General features: G+C 43.5%; 1 protein-coding gene across 2 annotated transcripts in view; it reads left to right on the top strand.

Annotated features, from left to right (window-relative positions):
- LOC103279911 (cysteine-rich venom protein pseudechetoxin-like) overlaps nt 1-19064 on the top strand; it is a 32964-nt gene extending 13900 nt beyond the window's left edge. For both annotated transcript variants that reach the window (XM_062984423.1, XM_062984428.1), the window contains 6 exons: nt 800-904; nt 3177-3267; nt 8666-8811; nt 9439-9536; nt 12108-12196; nt 18299-19064. In XM_062984423.1, coding sequence (XP_062840493.1) covers nt 800-904; nt 3177-3267; nt 8666-8811; nt 9439-9536; nt 12108-12196; nt 18299-18426 — 657 coding nt within the window. In that variant the 3' untranslated portion in view covers nt 18427-19064. The remainder of the gene's footprint in view (nt 1-799; nt 905-3176; nt 3268-8665; nt 8812-9438; nt 9537-12107; nt 12197-18298) is intronic.
- The last annotated feature ends 2458 nt before the right edge of the window (nt 19065-21522 follow it).

Genomic DNA, 21522 nt, shown 5'->3' with positions numbered 1-21522 from the left:
AATTGCGTTGGGCAAGGTAATCTGGACGAACGCTTGGGATCTGTGTGGGACGCTTTCCTGAAGACTGGTGTGTTTTCGTGTGCTGATACGTAAGTTGTTTTGGAATTTGGGTTCAGGCGGCGGGAGGAATTGTGTGGGCTTTTGTTTGTGCAAAACCTCTGCTTAATCTCAATAGCTTTGACCTTCCGTCGTCTTCTTGACGGACGCCATCTGCTACTCTGGATTTACGGACTGAAAACTGACTACGGGCTCGCTTTCTCCTATTGGACTTGGAAAACTGCAAATGTCTGATTCTGCCTCTCGACCTTCGGAACGAACTGGGACTACGCTACTGCTTCAATCCTTGGCTGCTGAGTTTGTATTGGAAATTTGCCTTGCTGTGTGAAGGAGTGACTCCTAGTTACTCAAAACATAGTGCTGGCAGCAGAGAGGCATCTGCTGCCAATTAGTTGCATTCTTTTGAACTCTTTGTTTCCCAGCTTCTGTTTGTTTATCCCCAGGCTGAAGCAAGCTGTTTTGATTTTACCCGGATTAAACTCCGGTTTAATCCGGTTTATCTTTTGAACGTTTTTCTTGCCCCTTTTTGTTTTTAAAGGCTAAAGTTGCCTTGCCCTTGTCTTTTACGGGCATTTTGAGTTCTGTAAATCCAATAAACTCTGTTATCTTTGATCTTGTGGCGTTCTGTCCTTGACAAAATGTGTTTGGCTCCTTAAGCCCATATTAAAGTGGGACATGGGAGAAGTGGAGTGTTTCAAATCGATGAAATATAACTATGTAATATATATTTTTTAAAAATTAGGGTAGAATGAGTAAGATATCTGCAAAGAAACAAGAGGAAATTCTTGATAAACACAATACCATCAGGAGAGAGGTTTGGCCAACTGCCAGCAACATGATGAAAATGGTAAGATACCAATTCAATGACATTGTTGTATATTACTGAAATGTTGCATTGTGGCACTGAATGCAAGCATCCACCCCCATGTTTTCTTTTGCCTTGTCATAAAAGCATAAAATAGTTCAAAGCAGACTTCTCACATGCTGAATAAACATAACGCAAAAAGAATTTGTTTTTTTATAAATTGCATATAATCCATGATTTTAAAAAAAACCAAACACTTTGCAATCAAATCCTTTTTGCGTTATGTTTATTCAGCAAGTAAGAAGTCTGCTTTGAACTATTTTAAGCTTTTGTGACAAGGCAAAAGAATACACGAGTGGGAAATTTTGCAAAATGTTGCCTTGCTAGAAAAGCAAATGTTTAAATAATAGGCAATATTCATATTAGTGAAGGAAAGGACTACAGAAGTTCCTTTCTTTATTTTAATTTCTAAGAAAGCAATCAGGATTATCAGGGAAGAAAGGTTACATTTTTGCTTTGCAGCTGAGAAGAGCAGCCTTCAATGGGCATCATAGCCTCCCAAACTCATGGCTAAAGTAATTGTAGAACCTGCTTTCTAAACCTCGTTGAAAGTGTGTTCAAAAGCCAAAAGATGAGGAGAAAACATTTTCATTTAATATAGTGGTTCTCAACCTGCATGTGCCCAGATGTTTTGGCCTTCAACTCCCAGAAATCCTAACCGCTGGTAAACTGGCAGGGATTTCTGGGAGTTGTAGGCCAAAAACCATCTGGGGGCCCCAGGTTGAAACCCAACTTTAACTAAACTTGAAGATTAGTTTGAGATGAGGTTAGGATGACACAATGCAGGTGTTCCTATTCAGGTCTAGGAAGTCTCCAACACAGTTTATAGACTGTGTTGGAGACAATTTAAAACTCAAATTTAAGTTGCCTAAACCAAGGCTTCTATAATGTTTCTTTGAAAACCTACAAAATCAAGATTTGTTTTGAACTGACAGTTTGGAAAAGCCTTGGTCTCACCCATGTTTTATGAGAAAGTCCTGAGGTGCCTTGTGGAAGGCCTTGCTGAGGAACAACTTTAAAAAAGCTGTTCACCAGAGGAATATAATGCCTGGGGCCCCATCTATACTGCCATATAGAATTCAGATTGTCAGCACTGAACTGGATTATATGGTAGTGTAGACACATATAATGCAGTTCAAAGCAGATAATGTGGATTATCTTATTTGATAATCTAGATTAAATGGCAGTGTAGAAGGGGCCTAGGAGTGTCTCAAGGCCCTTCTACACTGCCCTGTATCTGCTTTGAACTGGATTATATGAGCCTACACTGCCACATAATCTGGGATAAACAGATAATCTGGGATCAGATCCTGGGACATAGGGTAGTGTAGATCCAGCCTACTTCTCTGTAGTTTTTTAGGACAAGGTTGGATGGCCATCTGTTGGGGGGTGCTTTGGTTGGGTGTAACTGCATGGCAGGGGGTTGGACTGGAGGCCCTTGTGGTCTCTTCTAACTTTAACCACCTCATCATATGGAGCAGGAATCGGCGGCAAATGCTGATCTAACCCTGTTCACTCATGGAGCTGGCTGGATCCCATCAGACGATATCATGCTAGCTCTGTGGGTGAAGGAGAGTGGAACGGCCATGCTGCTGCTACTGTGGCAACACTGGACGCTTTTTGTGTTGCCTGTATCTATGGGGGGAAGCTGCGTACTCACGGTTCCCCCCATGTGATCACCCTCCTGGCAGGCGATGCAAGGTGAGGCATGGGGCACTGGATTCCCCACGCCTCATGGTGTAGAAGAGCACTGCCGCCTCCTGCCGCCGGCCATCTGATAAGGTTGTTGATTATCTGATTCAGGTTGCCTTTCCTCAGATAGCTCAGGTCGGATCAGGTCAGATGGTTGTACCGGCCATCTGCAGTCCTGACACACACCTACCACGTTCATGGGCTCTCCAGATAATGTCAGCAAAGCACTCGCTTGCTGGGAGAGGAGAGAAGACTGCCCCCCTCCAAGCTGTCTTAGCAAGCAGGTGCTCTGGCTGACATTAACTAGAGCACTACCCAGGTAGGTTGCATGTTGCAGCCTATCTATGATTTGTAGCTGGATTGTTTCAAACAAATTGAAATTAAATCAAGCCACTGCTGTTGGATTTTTTAAAAAAAAATTTAAAAATGAAGTGAAAACTTGAAATCAGTTCATTTTGTCTACACTGAAAGAGAAGAAGTTATGGGGGAAATTTACTCTCATCATGACAAACCATACTGGCCCAAAAAAGTGTGTGTATGTTTGTTTGTTTGTTTTCCTAAGACATGGAGTGAGAAAGCCAGTGAGAGTGCCAAAAAAAGGGCTGCAAAATGTATGCCAAAAGTCAGTCCCAGAGCTGAGCGAACTGTGAATGGTAAGTGACATGAAGCATTATAGCCTATTAAACTGCAAAAATGGTTTGGCCCATTCATTGTCCAAATGTATCTATCAGTACACTTTAGGAAACTTTGGAACTTCACACTCTACATTTCCCACAATTTTGATTAAGGTTGCACACTTTTGCAATACTTAATCAAATTTTAAGAGAATCCTTTAAACAGGCTTATTTAGAGTTTGCCTGTGGATTAAATATCGATTTTGGTGGAAATTATTGGGTGAGTTAAATGGATAATCTTTATAAACTTTCACTAAGAGCCTATCAATGTCTACGCCTGCCACATATCTTGAAGTGAGTCAGAGGTCACTCTTGAGCATCCAGATGATGTCTAGGGTCTTCTGGCCCATTTAGACAGGCATTAGCAAACATTGTGGAAAGCTCTGGAGAAACCCAGAATTTCGGCATGTGTGAACAGCTTGTTCAGTTGTGATTTGGAACAAGTCCCATTGTTCACATGGGCCAGTGCTGCCATCCTGTGTTTTGGTGTTGTTGTTGCTGTTTGTGTTGCACAGCATGGGGAAAAGAATACGGCACTTATCCCACAGTGGTGGTCACAGAGCTCCAGGCAGCTTCTGGTCACTGGTGGGCACTTCTGCCAATTTCAGCAAAGGCAGCCATACAGCTTATAGAGAGGAGGGGTTTTGCATGGGCATCTATACTCTCATCAGCGTGCCCAGCAGGGCCGGTCCAATGTGGGACGCCGATTACTCCTGGGCGTTGGGCGCAGGCCAGCAGGGGGCGCTGTCAAGGCCTGTTCCACGTGGGTGGCTTCGCCCCTGGCCGTCAGTCATTGAGGCGGCTCCGCCCCCTTCCCTTCCCGAATGAGCCCTTTGCAAGACTATTCATTCACTGAGGGAGAGGAGCCCCGCCCAGGGAGCGCATCACGGGCAGGCCCCACCCCCGCCCTGGAAAGATGGCTGCGCCCTTGTGGGGTGTCTGGCTGTGCCTGGCCTTCGGCTGGGAGGCAGCGCAGGGCCCAGGGGTGGTGTGGAGCAAGAGCCCCTGCGGGAGGAGAAGGAGGAAATCATGCTGCACGTGAGGCCCAAGTGGAGCCTGGTGGCTTGCATGTCTATGGAGGTGAGCCCGGCCACATCCAAGCCCTCCCTACAGATGGCCATGCAGCCCTTGAATACGAAATCTTGTTTGCTGTGTCACAATAATAATAATAATAATAATAATAATAATAATAATAATAATAATAATAATAATAACAGAATCCCAGAGTTGGAAGGGTTCCCTAAAGGCCATCCAGCCCAACCCCCTTCTGCCAGAAAGGAAAGAACCATCAAAGCCCTCCCTGTAGACGGCCGTCCAGACTCTACATAATAATAATAATAATAATAGGATCCCAGAGTTGGAAGGGTTCCCCAAAGGCCATCCAGCCCAGCCCCCTTCTGCCAAAATGGAAGGCACCATCATAGCCCTCCTTGCAGATGGCCGTCCAGACTCTGCATAATAATAATAATAGGATCCCAGAGTTGGAAGGGTTCCCCAAAGGCCATCCAGCCCAGCCCCCTTCTGCCAGAAAGGAAGGCACCATCAAAGTCCTCCTTGCAGGTGGCCGTCCAGACTCTGCATAATAATAATAATAATAATAATAATAATAATAATAATAATAATAATAATAGTAATAATAATATCCCAGAGTTGGAAGGGTTCTCCAAAGGCCATCCAGCCCAGTCCCCTTCTGCCAAAAAGGATGGCACCATCATAACCCGCCCTGCAGATGGCCGTCCAGACTCTGCATAAGACTAATAATAGGATTCCAGAGTTGGAAGGGTTCCCCAAAGGCCATCCAGCCCAGCCCCCTTCTGCCAAAATGGAAGGCACCATCATAGCCCTCCCTGCAGATGGCCATCCAGACTCTACATAACAATAATAATAGGATCCCAGACAGGGCCGGTCCAACAATGGAGGCCGCTGACGCGGCCGCTTCATGCGCATGTCAAGGGGGGGCGCTGTCGAGGCTCCCTCTCACACTCCTCGGCCCACTCGCGGCTTTATCACACTCGGCTCAATCGCGCCCCTCTCGCACTCGGCCCACTCGCGCCTCTCTCGCACTCGGCCCACTCACACCCCTCTCGCATTCGGCCCACTCGCGCCTCTCTTGCACTTGGCCCACTCGCGCCTCTCTCTCACTCGGCCCACTCACGCCCCTCTAGGCCTCTAGGCCCGCTGCCCCACCTGCACCTTTCCTGGATTCCTCCCGCGACGCCCGGCAGCCCTCCGTGGCTGGAAGGAGCTCCTTAGATGCACGGAGCTCCGGCAGGTCGAGTAGGCCTGCGCCCCTGCCATGCACCTCCTTGGGGACCCTCTCAGCCGTGAAGACGGGGCAGGTAGGAGCCCGTCCCTGTCCCCAGCATTTCGCCAGGTATGTCTCCTTGGCCAACCTGGCAACTGAGGGGGGAAATGGAGGGGCCTGAGGCTGGGTTGCTGCAGGTTTTTCAGCTGCCTGGCCATGTTCCAGAAGCTGGAACATTTGGGCCTACTCCTAGGATTTATAGTTTCCGAAGGCCCCTTCTTCACAGCCATAGAAGACAGATAATCCACATTTTCTGCTTTGAACCGGATTATATGCATCCACACAGCCATATAATCCAGTTCAGAGCAGATAGTCTGGATTTTATATGGCAGGGTATGGGTTCTTCTACATAACCATATAATTGAGATTATGAAGGCAAATAATCCAGATCATATGCGTTGAACCAGATTATATGCATCCACACAGCCATATAATCCAGTTCATAGCAGATAGTCTAGATTTTATATGGCAGGGTATGGGTTCTTCTACATAACCATATAATTCAGATTATCAAGGCAGATAATCCACATTATCTGCCTTGAACTGGGTTATCTGAGTCTACACTGCCATATAATCCAGTTCAAAGCAGATAACCTGCATTTTATATGGCAATACAGAAAGGGCCTAAAGGTATATTGTAGTGTATATTGTAGTGGTGTACTTCAGAGGGATGCATATATCTCACCAAAGGGCAGCTGAACTTTGGAATTAATGCAGTTTGACTCCAATTTCATTGCCATGGCTCAATGCTATGAAATCCTGGGAATTGTAGTTTTATAAGGTCTTTAAACCTTCTCTGCAAAATACTTTAGATGCCTCACCGAACTATAACTCCCAGGATTCCATAGCATTGAGCCGTGGCAGTGAAAGTGGAGTCAAACTATGTTAATTCCACAGTGCAGACACACCACAATGCCTCACTTCTTCCAATGGAGAAATAAAGATACAAGTGCCAGTTAAGTCCAGTGGATTTCTTTATTCATACCAGGGGTCCCCAAACTTTTTAAACAGGGGGCCAGTTCACGATCCTTCGGACCGTTGGAGGGCCGGACTATAGTTGGCCACCAAGCAAAAATAAATAAATAAATAAATAAATAAATAATAATAATAATAACAATAACAATAAAAAAGAGGGTTGGAAGACACCCTTTGGGCCATTGAGTCCAATCCCCTTCTGCTTTGTGCATCAAAAGCACAAGCAAAGCACCCCTGACAGATGACCACCCAGCGTCAATGTTAAGAAGAAGAAGAAGAAGAAGAAGAAGAAGAAGGGGAAGAGGAAGAAGAAGAAGAAAGAGGGTTAGAAGAGACCCCTTGGGCCATTTAGTCCAACCCCCTTCTGCCTCTGTGCACCAAAAGCACAAGCAAAGCATCCCTGATAGATGGCCACCCAGCCTCAATAATAATAATAATAATAATAATAATAATAATAATAATAATAAAAATAATAATAGGATTGGAAGAGACCCCTTGGGCCATTTAGTCCAACCCCCTTCTGCCTCTGTGCACCAAAAGCACAAGCAAAGCATCCCTGATAGATGGCCACCCAGCCTCAATATTAATAATAATAATAATAATAATAATAATAGTAATAATAATAAACAAGGATTGTAAGAGAAGAAGAGACCCCTTGGGTTACTTAACCCAACCCCCTTCTGCCCTTGTGCCGTGGGGCTGGATAAATGGCTTCGATGGGCCCCATCCGGCCCCCGGGCCTTAGTTTGGGGACCCCTGATTCATACCATATGGAGAGGGGCAGATTTCTTGCCCTTTTCATGATATTGTTTAAACTTCCACTCTATGTCTAATTTTTGTTTTGTGTAAGGTAAAGGTAAAGGTTTCCCCTGACGTTAAGTCCAGTCATGTCTGACTCTGGGGGTTGGTGCTCATCTCCATTAAGCCAAAGAGCCAGTGTTGTCCGTAGACACCTCCAAGGTCATGTGGCCACTGGCATGACTGCATGGAGCGCCGTTACCTTCCCGCCGGAAGTGGTACCTATTGATCTACTCACATTGGCATGTTTTCGAACTGCTAGGTTGGCAAAAGCTGGAGCTAACAGCGGGTGCTCACTTTGCTCCCGGGATTTGAAACTGGGACCTTTCGGTGTGCAAGTTCAGCAGCTCAGTGCTTTAACACACTTCGCTACCGGGGCTCCTTTTTGTTTTGTGTACTTTATGGAAATATGTTTCCATATGTATATTTTACGGAGTGTTTTTAAATTATTATGTGTTCTAGCAATGTTGTCAACCGTCTTGAGTGGGTAAGAAATAAAATTATCATTATCATTATCATTATTGAGTTGCTGTGCGTTTTCTGGGCTGTCTGGCCATGCTCCAGAAGCATTCTCTCCTGACATTTCACCCACATCTATGGCAGGCATCCTCAGAGGTTGTGAGGTCTGTTGGAAATTAGGCAAGTGGGGTTTATATATCTGTGGAATGATGTCCAGGGTGGGATAAAGAACTCTTTGAGGCCAGTGTGAATGTTGCAGTTGGCCACCTTGATTAGCATTGAATGTCCCTCACATATTCAAAGCCTGGCTGCTTCCTACCTGAGGGAATCTTTGTTGGGTGGTGTTAGCTGGCCCTGATTGTTTCATGTCTGGAATTCCCCTGTTTTTGAGTGTTCTTTTTTACCATCCTGATTTTATTTATTTATTTATTTATTTTCCATACTTGTGTCCCGCCCTTCTCACCCTGAAGAGGACTCAGGGTAGCCTCTTCAACTGCCAACAATTCGATATCCAATTGGTTTGGGGGGGGGGGGGGGCGCCAAAATTCTGTTCGCTTACACTTGAAAATTACCTTGGGCCGGCCCTGGTGCCCAGCAAGGGTCAGGTCCTCACCTGCAGCAACAAACAGCAACAATGGTAAGGGTGACCATCCAGTGGGGCCAAACATGGCTCAGCCCCACTGGATAGTCAGGACTCCACTCCCACTGCTGTCATGGTTCAGGAATAGAAATCTGTAAACAATGCAGCACTGCTTTGGATGAGCCCTGGCTTTTGTGGCCCTGTAAATGGGCCCTTCATTATTTGGAATATGCAAAGTACTATTTTTCTTATAATTGCAGGTACTATCTGTGGTGAGAATGTACTGCAATCAGCATCTTCCTACCCTTGGTCAGATGTAATCCAAGTGTGGCAAAAAAAAGTATCCAACTTCCAGTATGGTCTTGGAGCAATTGACCCTAAGAAAGATATATATAGTTATACTCAGGTATGAACAGAAAGGCTTGAAGACTATAACACAATGTTTAGAGAAGAAAACCTTTCAAAAAATCCTAAAGGGTCTTGCTCATTTAGAGCCATTTATGTAAGCCTTAAGTTTTCTAATTCATATAAATCACAACTGAGGATAAGCTGAGACTTAAATGAGTACTGGAAGAAAGGAAAAATCACCAGAGGAATATAACTGAGTAGTCAGTACTTGTAAAGAGAAAGTCAGAAACATGAAGGTTCAGATGAGGTTAAAAATAATAAAAAGTGTATATGCATGTTTTTCAGCTAAGTTTCACAGCAAGCAGAAGAACTAGAAGGTGAAATGCTAATAGGGGAGAGAGAGAAGGCTGACCTATTTAATGTCCTCTTGTCTCAATCTTCTCCCTTAATTAAAAAGTGTTCTAAATGGTGAAACTGGAATAAAACATGCGGTTAGAGAATTATATTTTCCGACATTGCAAGGTATTAGATTGGATGGCCCTCATGATCACTTTCAACTCTAAGATTCTGTGATTTTAGATTCAGAATTTCTTTACGTTTAAAGAATGCATTTAGTAATTAGAAGAATTAGAAGAGTATGAACTCTGAGATAATTTTTAGAAAGGTTTTATTCTTTGGTTGATAGCTCATTTGGCATCATACACATGAGATTGGATGTGGACTTGCCTACTGTGACTCAAGCAGCCCTGCCACGTTCCTCTATGTCTGCCAGTACTGCCCTAGGTAAGCAACTGCCTTAACAAAATATTCTTCATTTCCCATGTTAAAGGTCTTCTTTGTCAAACTTTCTTGTAGAAAATATAAATGTCTGCTGAAATGTACATCAGATTAACAGATGAAAGGAATTATCCTTGCTCTCCCATCCATTAGAACATATGTATCAAATTCAAGGCCTGCGGGCCAAATCCAACCCACCATATCATTTTATGTGGCCTTCCAGATGCTGGACTACAATTTTTGTATTCCTCATCATTAAACATCATGACTAGATCAGATGGGATTTATGATACAGTAACACCTGGGAAGTTGCAGTTTCTTCTGTTTAGTCAGGATAGTGGAGTTTGAATTTAATTACAAGACTTATGGATATGATGTCTGACTTTAAAATATCCTTTAATCTTTTCCCCATCCTCAGAACCATGAGGGCTGTTGGATTGCAATTTCCATTATCAAAAGTAATGGGAGTTGTCATCCAATAAAATTGAGTGACCCAAACTGGGTAAAAACTAAAGCACCTTGACCACTATGTAAAAAAATTCTAGTTGATTTGGCCCTTGATAAAAATGAGTTTGACAGTCCTGCCCTAGAACATCAATTCCACCATCCATGTTCTGAAGACACCTACTGGACTCAACCCACACTTGCTCTGTGCTTACTGCTATGAGGCATAAGAATCATAGCAGGGGTCAATTGCAAAGCTGTGCTGTTCTAAACAAAATCATTCAGTAACAGCTGGATCCAAATATCCCAACAATAATATCTCCTTTACTGGCAGATGTGAGTAATTTTGTCACTGAAAACAAGTCACAGCTGGTTTGCAGTGCTCCATTGTTCCTTCACTGAACCATAAGAGACATACAGAAAAGTTCTGCTGGATGGCACTGAGGAACTATGCTGGTGCTAAAGAATGGTAGACCAACAAAATATGCTCTGTTATAATGTCAGTAACCGAAATAATGTCAATTTTGTACAGAAATGACTAGGGCTCAAGAAACATCCCAGTCATAGCAAGCAGAAACTCTCTGAGAACACTCAGAAATCCATTTGACTTCATTGCCTACTAAGGGAGGACTATTCCAAGGACTGCAGAAATGAACAATCTAGGATTAGAGAAGGAACAAAAGGGAGAAAAGGCATGTCTACATAGAAATGTCTGCATTCTTCTATGGACCCTTCTACACAGGCCCTAAAATGTGGAAGAAACTGGGATAAAGGGTGTGGCTGGCTAAAAGATATTTGCCGAAAATGCATGCTGGATCCCATTAACATCTGAAAAACACGTGTTTAAAAAGTGCACTTAATTTTGGCCAAACAATGTGCATATTAACATCACTGTATATTCCTGCACTCAAGAAAAATACGTGACTTCATTCCTACACACTGGTGTGGACTGCTCCAGCAAATGCACACATTTCAAAACAGCTGCTGAGAGATGTAAACAAATGGAGCCACGGACATACAGGTGACTAAATGGAAGCACAATTGGAAAGCATTTCCCATGAGAACTCTCTGCAAGCATTCCTTTGTTCTGATGTTTATGAAATTAAACAGAGCTTGAATTTACAGTGGGCATCTGCATGGCAGGCAAATGACCCCAAAGAGAAACACGGTTCAAGAAAGAAAAAGTAAAGGCAACAGTAAAGTGAGGAGAGATAATGACAAGAAATCTACTTGTGTGCACATTCAGATATCTGCATCAGTGCTTATAAGGTCCAGCACATCTCGGAGGGTCAATTAAAAAAAATCCAGTGAATGTCCCCATCCATCTTGCGGATTTCTAAAATCTGCTACAAACGTGTCAGGATGCTGCAGGAGTATTTACCGGTTATGACAGCTCCGTGTTTGGACTTGCTGTCAGGTACTGCGATTTATTGCCCCACTTCTTTGGTCCTGTGGGGCAATAAATAAATTATGAGGCTGTCTGGAAGACACTATGTGGCAGTTGGGAGCCTGCCAGGAAAAAGGTGGTTTACATAGGTAACTCTAATTAAGACAGATTAAAAGCCAAACCTTGAAGAGCTGCCCAAATGGCCTGATGATTATGACATGTGATGATTATTTATTTTACAAGAAACCTAGCAAAATCCCCTGGTTGTAATGGAAAAGGAATCACAATGCAGGGGAAATGCTTTGGATGAATGATGATGATGACATAAAATGTGCATGTCTCAGTCTTTAAATATATTTGCCCAACAACTGCCTTATAAAATAATTTTTGGGTGTGGTAAACTAGGACATCAAAGTGCCCACTATCCAGTCTTTGGCCCCTTCTACACTGCCATATAATCCAGACTAGCAAAGCAGATGATCCACATTATTTACTTTGAACTGGATTATATGAGTCTGCACTGTCATATAATCCAGTTCAAAGCAGATAATCTGGATTATATGGTAGTGCAGAAGGAGCCTTACATTTCATTTTCTACATGCAACTCACCATCTGAAATCTAAAATTGTATAGTCCATGGTTCCATTGCATTGATTAGCATAAGGTGTCAATTTGAAGCATCACCAACATGATATCATTCAATTCTGTCTGTTACCATGCTTTTTAATGTTCCTTTGTGATTTCAGGGGGAATTTGGTAAAAGAAATTGAAATGCCATACATAGAAGGCCCACCGTGTGGAGACTGTCCTTATAACTGTGAGGATAAACTTTGCAGTAAGTTCAGATAATATGGCAAAAATTCCCTAAAGGCATCAGATCTTAGCTGGTCTTGAAAGCTAAGCAGGATCAGCACTGGTTAGTACTTGGATGCAATACCTAAAACTACCAGCTATTGTAGGTTATATTTCAGAGGAAGCATTTGGCAAAAATATCACTGAGTATTTCTTTCCTTAAAAAATCCAATAAAATTTAGGAAATCCCCTAACACTGACAGGTGAACTTAAAGACACATATACAGTGTTCCCTCACTTATTGCGGAGGCTACGTTCCAGGACCACCCACAAAAAATGAAAATCTGTGAAGTAGGGATGCTATATTTGTGTTGTTTACAATCTCACTGGCAAGTAGCGTCTCTGTCCCCATCTCTCCTCTCAAGCACGCGCATGCCTTGTGAGGTGAAAACAAAGCTGCTTCAGCCTCCTTTTCTCTCCCTTTGGCTTCTCCTTCATTCCTTCCTTCTCCTTAGGAAGGAACTAGAAAGAGGGATTTATAATATTATTTTACGATTTACACTATTATTTTAGTGTTTATTAAAAAACCGCGAAACAGTGAGGGCATGAAAAGCAAATCGTGAAGTACTGAGGGAACACTGTACACATATTCTAATGACCATAAAGTAATAGAGCCATAAAATTGAGAAAGATCAGAAGGGTCATCCAGTCCAATCCCCTGCCAAAATCAAAGGACTCCAGATAGATGGCCACCCAGACACTGATTACAAATATACAAAGCAGCATATTCTACTTTCAAATAGCTCTTACCATCAGAAAGTTCTACCTAGTATGTGGGGAATCTCTTTCCCTGAAATTTGAATCCATTGCTCCATATCCAAATCTCTGGAGCATCAGAAAACAAGTTTACTCTATCTCTAATATTGTTTCAATTGTTAATCTGAATGGAGATTGCAGTCAAGAAACTGGAAAAAGACGACAAGGGTATGGACAAGGGTAATACAAAGGAACTACACAAAATACTTAAGTGTAAAGCTATACCACTGAATATTAAGGTTGGATTGTCCAAGGCCCCTTCTACACTGCCTATATCCCAGGACCTGATCCCAGATTATCTGTTTATCCCAGATTATATGGCAGTGGAGACTCATATAATCCACTTCAAAGCAGATAATCTGGGATCAGATCCTGGGATATAGGGCAGTGTAGATCCAGCCCAAGTCACTGTATTTCCTATTTTTATATATGGTTGTAAATGCTGAACAATGAAAAAAATGAGGAAATCAACTCATTTGAAATGTTGTGCTGGAAAAGTGTTATATGGTAACAGTGGACTTCTAAAAAGACAGGTTTAAATTAAACTTGAACTCTCCATAGAAGCCAAGGTGTCATACTTTGGCCATACCATGAGAAAACATGTAAAAAACAATAGTGCTAGGTAAGTAAAAGCTAGTAAAAAAAGGGAAGACCCAATTAAAGTTTCATGATTTCAATCAAAAGAAGCTATAAGCTGCAAGACCTAAGCAGGACTTGGAAGTATCCCATTCATACATTTACTATTAAGCTGAAGTCATCTTGAAGGCAGTTAACAACAACGATCATGGCCCCTCTTAATCTTTTCTTCTCCATGATAAACATATTCAGCTTCCTGAGGCTCTCCTTACAGTGCATGGTTTCTTGGTCTTTTTTCATTTTGGTCACTGCCAGCTTGGCAATATACTGCTTGAATTCTGACATATGAAACTGGTCACAGTATTCCAGGGGATGTCTGACCAAAGCAGAATATATTGGTACTATTACTGACTTCAGTCTAGGCCAGGGGTCCCCAAACTAAGGCCCAGGGACCAGATGTGGCCCTTCAAGGTCATTTACCTGGCCTTTATACTTTACCTAAACTTTATACTTAGGTCGCCCTATATCTGAAACAACTTGAATACACACAACAACAAAAATCCTAATTAACTTGGTTATTTCACCAGCCAAAAGCAGGCTTATGCTTCTCACTGAAATACTGGTAAGTTTATGTTGGCAAAAATTATTCTTTAATTTAAATACAGTGCATTGATCTTTCATGCTTTTTACACTACAAATAAGATATATGCAGTGTGCATAGGCATTTCTTCATGTCTATTTCCAAACTATATAGTCCATGTCTGCCCTCAACAGTCTGAGGGACCATGAATTGACCCTCTACTTAAAAGTTTTGAATACTCCGCTCTAGACACTAGACCAGGCATGGGCAAACTTTTTTGCCTTGAGTCCACATTGTGGGCCCAAATGAGAGGGCCGGGCTGGGAGGGAGGGGGCCTGTGAGAGGAGTCATTCTCAGGTTGTCCTCCTGGCCTAAGGACAGGGCTGCTTGCTCCATCCTTAGGCCAGGAGGAAAACGAAACATGTGGCATCTGCCCCGATCCTCTTCCTCCAATCTTCAGTCTGTCCTCTCAGCATTATGCTGGAAGAAGAACGAGACAGACAATGACCGAGAACACTCCGGAGAGCTCTCAGCCACTGCATGCCTTCCTCGGGCTGTCCTTTTGGCTTATGGATGGGGCCGCTCACACCGTCCTTATGCCATGAAGAAGGCAAGACATGCGGTGGCTGAGAGCGCTCCAGAGGGCTCTCAGATGCTGCATGCCTTCCTCCCCCATCCATTTTGCATAAGGATGCAGCAGGCCATCGTGTCCTTATGCCAAGAGAACAGGGAAAATGAGGGCCTGAGGTAAGCACCCAGGGGGCCATATCCAGCCCCCAATCCTTAGTTTGCCCATGCCTGCACTAGACCCATATTGTCTTTTTAGCTGCTGTGTCACACTGTTGACCTATGTTCAACCTGTGGTCTACTAAGATTCATAGATATACTGTTGACAAGCCAGGTGTCACCCATCCTATACATGCCTAAGTGTGGTACCTTAGATTTTACCCCACTGGAACTAATTTTTTTTTAGATTTGGCTTGACTCTAGAATTTACCTAACAATAGCAGTTTTTGTCAGTGACATTGTTGGTCTTTGTGGGACTGAGGCCCTGATTCAGCAGCAAGATTGATCCCTAGATAAACCAGGGTGGAGGTGGGCCCCTTTAGTCTTTTCCTGTGTTAATGATACCCTTAGCCACATGACAGAAGGTCTTTAGCAATAGGCTACCGCCCTGGTCCCCTACCCTGCCTATCATCAGAAAAATATCCAGCTAATGAATGATATATGGGGAATTAGATCTGACTTTGACTGCCCATTCTGGGAATGTGCTGAACATCTCAAATGCTAAACAGCTGATAGAGCAAACCATGGGCATGGTATTACCAAAATAATATACCTCCTGAAAGCTGAACCCGAAGAGGCAAAAGTCATCTGTAGTGAATGAGCCAGTATTCTCTTAGTGTCATGAGCCTTGACCGCAAAAAAAAAAAAAAAACAGGAAAGGAAAACAGTTGAAGGTGAAGCCTTAGTCCAGCCCAGAGTCAAAGCCAAATACCACAACTCCAAGCAATGCGGTTGTGTCCACAAGTCAAGAGCTGAAGTCTAGGAGCAGTCCAAATTCCAAAACGTGCATGAGAGACAAAATTCCAAGGTCCAGGCATGGATGCAGAAGTTGCACCCAGCAATTAGGTAACACACTGCAAACTGTTAAATGCTGCTTTCACAGCTGATCTCAATTGCCAGCCTTCTCAGAAATCATTGTTGATTGCAGCTGAGCCTTTTTTCCTCCTTACTTCCACAAAAGAAGAACACAGTTAACTCTTCCTCAGCCTCTGACTGGGGTGTAGTTCAACGGCCCAGCCCTCAATCAGCAAACCCTCATCCCTGCTATCCATCACACCCAGGGTCTTCTTGGGCACCACACCCAAGGGAGACACCAAAAGTTTGTTAACAGGGGGAACTGCCACCCTCCCCACTGATACCTCCTTGTAGATCTTGGCCACAACCACATCCGGCAGCTCCCTTGCAGATCTGAAGACGTCCGCTTCAAATGGTAGCCAACTACAGTTCCACAGCTGGAATGCAAAAAAAACCCTTAGGAAACCCTCCTTCAGGTAAGGTATAGCCACCCTGTTGGAAAACTGGGAAGGTAGGAGCCCCGGTGGCGAAGTGTGTTAAAGCACTGAGCTGCAGAACTTGCAGACCGAAAGGTCCCAGGTCCAAACCCCAGGAGCGGCGTGAGCGACCGCTGTTAGCTTCAGCTCCTGCCAACCTAGCAGTTCGAAAACATGCCAATGTGAGTAGATCAATAGGTACTGCTCTGGTGGGAAGGTAACGGCGCTCCATGCAGTCATGCTGGCCACATGACCTTGGAGGTGTCTACGGACAACGCCGGCTCTTCGGCTTAGAAATGGAGATGAGCACCAAACCTCAGAGTCAGACATGACTGGATTTAACGTCAGGGGAAACCTTTACCTAAGGGCAGCAAGGTGACCACATTTACTGGGGAGTAGGTCATGTACCCCTGGCCGACCAACTGGACCATCCCATCCCTTGGCTTTTCCTTGCTGGCTGGAGGCTGCAGAGACACTGCTGCCATCCTTCCTCCTACCACTCCCCCTCCCCCCATGGAGAGGCATCCGTCTCAAAAGGGCTGGTTGCTACCTGATCCATGAGTGCAATTGATCCTTGGATAGGTCCCCAGACATGACTTACAGTGGTGGCCAAAGCAGCAGCATGCCCCTGGTCACAAGCCCATCTGAGCCCATCCTTTTTTGCCCATCCACTGGTGAAGTCTGCCAGCTTCGCCCCTGTCTCTCATATTTGGGTTGACCCCCGCAAAAAAATAATAATATAAAATAAACTTTATTTTTATCCATGAGGGGACTCAGGACAGTTTACAACAAAAAAAAATGGCAAACATTCAATGCTGACAAATAACAAAATGGATTAAATCATAAACAATAAAATAAACAGCATTGAGGTGTACTTATTGATGATAAGATCCCATCTCGCCTTGATATTTTATTTAATCATTGTATTAAGTGGCTGCCATCTCACTTGTCAATATCCAAGCCCTCAACATATGTATCATATGGTTGAGCAAGTATCAGCCTTTCTCCAGATACCTCACCGCAGCCAATGCCAGCACATACTGCAAATCCTTCTAGCCTCTTGGAAAATGTGTAGTCAGCTATCTTCACCTTCCTTTTCTTCCTCTTCCTGCCTGACATGGACTCCTCTACAACCAGTTTGATGTGTGCAAAGATATCTACATCGTACCCATCCAGTATCTTCTCCCTTACCTTCCTGGACAAAATGTAGCCCCAGTGGGTCCTTGTAGTCTTCATACATTGCAAGGAACACCTTTGTCTGTCCTCCTTCCTCCTCTTCCCAGGTCCTAGCAGGCCCAGAGGCAGGGAGGAGGGGCATTCAGTGTAAAAGAACCAGGAATATAATGTGAAGAGGGTGTTGGGGCATGAGAGAGCTCCTGGCTGGTGGGGAATGGCTACAATGGTGGATGGAGTAGGATGTGTGGGTGGCCAGTGCTTTTGGGGGATAGTGTTGGATTGGGGTTGGGAGACCGGGGGGAGTGGGGCTAGCAGCATCCATGACAAGCAAGCAGTAAGGTGAGGAGGAGAGGAGACATAGGAGACAGAAAAAAAAGAGAAAGACAAGTAAATAATAAGTTGGGAAAATAATAAGTGCTGCCCTCAGTCCACTCAGGAATTTACACATCCCATGTAAATCAAGGCTTCTTGGGTATATCTGAATAGTTAGGGAAATTACCTGAGTAATAAGTTGTTAAAAAACAACAATTAGCACTTTGAATTAATACAGGAGCAAAAAAACAACAAAAACAAAAACCAGTGGAGCAGAGGAACAGTTGATGTAAGACAGGTCCCATGATCTATTGCTATTAGTAAATGGACTTTAGCTCTGAATGTTATAGAAATAAATCAGATGACTCACCAAGGCATTAATTTGCACCTAAATGGTATTAAGAGTTTCCTGAGAGAGCAGTTCAACAGTGAACAGTGAAATACTCTGCCTTGGGGCGTGGTAGAGCCTCCTTTTATGGAGGAATTTAAACAAAGGCTGGATGGTCATCTGTTAGGAATGCTCTGATTATTCCTAGGTTGCAGGGGATTAGACTATGTGAAGGGAGACAGTACTATTTGTAAGTTTCCTCCTGTTACTAACTGTGTTTTGGTTTGATTTTTTTTCCAGCCAACCCATGCCAATATGTGGATCAGCAGGCAGACTGTGAATCTCTTATTGACTTGTTCTCATGTGATGTGCCAGAATTTGCAGAACTGTGCAAAGCCACCTGTAAATGCAAGACAGAAGAGATGTAGATCCGCATGATAAGATCCAGCTTGAAACTGCTGTTCTCATTAGACAGGGCAGAAGTACAAATGAGAGGCAATACTCAAAATTTTTCCTTGGTTGACATATGAAAATGCTCTGCAAACCCCCCAAAGAAATATTTTCAAAATTCCCAAGTCTCCAAAGAGATGTACAGGAAATAATCTGTCCCTGCATTGTCTTTCTTCCTTCATTGAGTTGGGTGTTATCTTTAATGACTGTCTATTTTAACCCACTGCAGTGAAGAAATCCACCAAAAAAAAAAACATCTCTGGGAGATGGTCTTCTAATCTCTGTTTAAAGCTCTCCAATGAAGGAGCGGTTATTGCCTATTCCATGTTATGAAATATTTTGAACACTTCAATGTTAAACATTTACATTTTGCAAATTGCTCACTGTTTCTTCCTCTCCATCCACAATACAATTATCTTACATTTCAGTTCTGGCAAAATAGTAATGGATGTTTTATTCTCAACTATAGTAATGCCAAGTTTCCTCCTTCAGTTGTCTTTTAACTTGAAAACTGTTTCCAGTAGTTTATGATGGTTATTTTTTGTATCCCTAAGCATACCACTCCTCTTCTCTGGAAAACAGCAAGTGGCTATAATAAATTTTAACATACAATTAAGCATTCTTCCAATTTGTTTTTATTGCCTCAAATGTCTTTATTGTTCAAAAATGTGACAGTAAGTTTGAAAAATAAAGGCATTCAGCTTTTAATTCTCTCTTTTGAAAAAAGAAGAACCACCCATCTCCAACATGGCCAGCTTTGAATACTGGCAAGGTTTGTGGGGAATTGTCTCACAATGGTGGGAATTCTAGTTTGCCTCTACCCAGAGAGCACTGTGAACCCCAACAACAATCAATCTGGACCAGACTGGGCACATGTAGCCATCATGACCAACTACTGGTGCAATGACAGGTGATGGGGGTGGCAGTTTATCCATATCCTTATGGATTTAAACCACTGAGCAGCTGAACTTGCTGATCGAAAGGTTTGCAGTTCAAATCCAGGAAGCTGGGTGAGTTCCCACAGTTAGCCCCAGCTTCTGCCAACCTAGCAGTTTGAAAACATGCAAATGTGAGTAGATCAATAGATACTGCTCTGACGGGAAGGTAATGGCACTCCATGCAGTCATGCCGACCACATGATCTTGGAGGTGTCTATGAACAACTCCAGCTCTTCGGCTTAAAAATTGAGATTAGCACCACCCCCCAGACTCGGACATGACTAGGCTTAATGTCAAGGGGAAACCTTTACCTTTTTAGTATAATAAAATCCCTAAACCAGGCATCTCTGGGTATCTAGGCTAGTAGATACAGATAGATATGCATTTACTTTATCGATAATTTAAATTTCTATTTCAGTGAGGGAGTGGGCAGGATCTAGTACGCTGCTTTTCCTGGGGGACTATAATGCTGTCAAGATGACCCTACATTGCATGGGTTCTCACTGTTGAAACCCCTACCACCACCACCACATATTTTTACAGCCTCCATGCTGTATGACAGTGGTTCTCAACCTGGGGTCCCCAGATGTTTTTGGTCTACAACTCCCAGAAATTCCAATTGGTTGCTCCCAAGTAGTGGAATTCCCAAGTTGTTGGAAACAAGCTCTGTGCTGTTTCCAACAACAGAGAGCTTGAAAAAATAAGTGTAATTGGCAAAATGAAAGGAAGATATCTCTTGGTAGCTTGCTAGCAGATTGCATAGTAGATTGCATGTTCCATGTTGGATTTATCCAGCTCCATCTTGGGGCACAGGTTAGACAGCCAGGTGACCCTGAAGTGCAATTTGTAGAAGATGGAGCAAACTTGTTTTCTCCCATTCAAGAGACTACAATACAAATTTATTCAAATTATAAGAAATTTTATTTTACTTACACCAGGCATGTCCAAAGTCCAACCTGGGGGTCAATTGCAGCCCCTATTCAAATTTTCACCAACCTTCAGGACCCTGGAAAAGGCGGGCTCCTCGGGAGGAAAAGGGGATTGTGGCTTCTTGCATCACTTCCCCCCAATTAAGAATTAAGTGTCGCCTTCTCCCCAGGTGGCTTTGACCTCGGGTGGCTCTGGCTTCGGGCATCCCGTTCCAGTGGCCCTTTATGTCTCTCTCTTCCCCCACAACTTTTTCTTTATTTCTATGCAAAGGAAGGCTCTCCAATTGCCTTGCTTACCCTAGGCACTCGCTGTTGCCTCTGCTGCCACTCCTGCTGCTGCGTGGCCTGCCTGGCTTCCCTCCCTCCTTTCTCTGCCCTGGCTTCATCCCGCATCACCACCCCGAGTTTTCCAAAAAGGCTGGTCTTCACTGCGGCTCCTGGGAGAGCCAGATGACAATTATAACCCCGCCACAGTCAAAGCCCTCTCAACAGATGGCCATGCCACCTATGCTGAAAGACCTCCATGAAGGAGACTTCACCAGACATTAAGGCAGCATATGCCACTGTCACAAATGAGTTGAAGGCACACAACAACAGCAACCCTAATTAACTTGACTCTCTCATCAGCCAAAAGCAGGTCCACACTTACCACTGAAAGACTGGTATGTTTATGTAGGTTAATATTGTTCTTCGTTTTATATATTGCATTGTTCTTTCATGGGGATTATTTTGCACTACTAATAAGACATATACAGTGTGCATATGAATGCATTCATGTGTTTTTCAAACTATAGTCTGGCCACCCCAATAGGCTTAGGGACCGTGAACTGGCCCTCGGCTTTAAATGTTTGGATACCCCTGACCTACACTTTATGGAAAACTTTTTACTATAAGAGATATTTGGCAATGGAATAGATTGCCTTGGAGAGTGGTGGACTCCCCATCTTTGGAGGTCTTTAAATGGAAGCTGGATGGGCATCTTTCAAGAATGTTTTAATCATGTATCTTCGCATGGCAGAGTGGGGTTGGATTAAGTGGCTCTTGCAGCCCTTTAAACCTTATAATGCTATGGTTCTATTATTCTTATAGTGACTTTCCTCCAGATAATGTTCCATAAAATTTCTGGGGTGTGACAGTTATTTTTGCCCCTGCCCCCCCCCCCCCATTTTTAAGAATTTTTTTTAAAAAAACTGGACAAATATATATA

The sequence above is a fragment of the Anolis carolinensis genome, chromosome 1 (genome assembly GCF_035594765.1).
Source record: "Anolis carolinensis isolate JA03-04 chromosome 1, rAnoCar3.1.pri, whole genome shotgun sequence".
Taxonomy (NCBI): Eukaryota; Metazoa; Chordata; class Lepidosauria; order Squamata; family Dactyloidae; genus Anolis; species Anolis carolinensis.
This window is presented reverse-complemented; position numbering and strand designations above follow the sequence as displayed.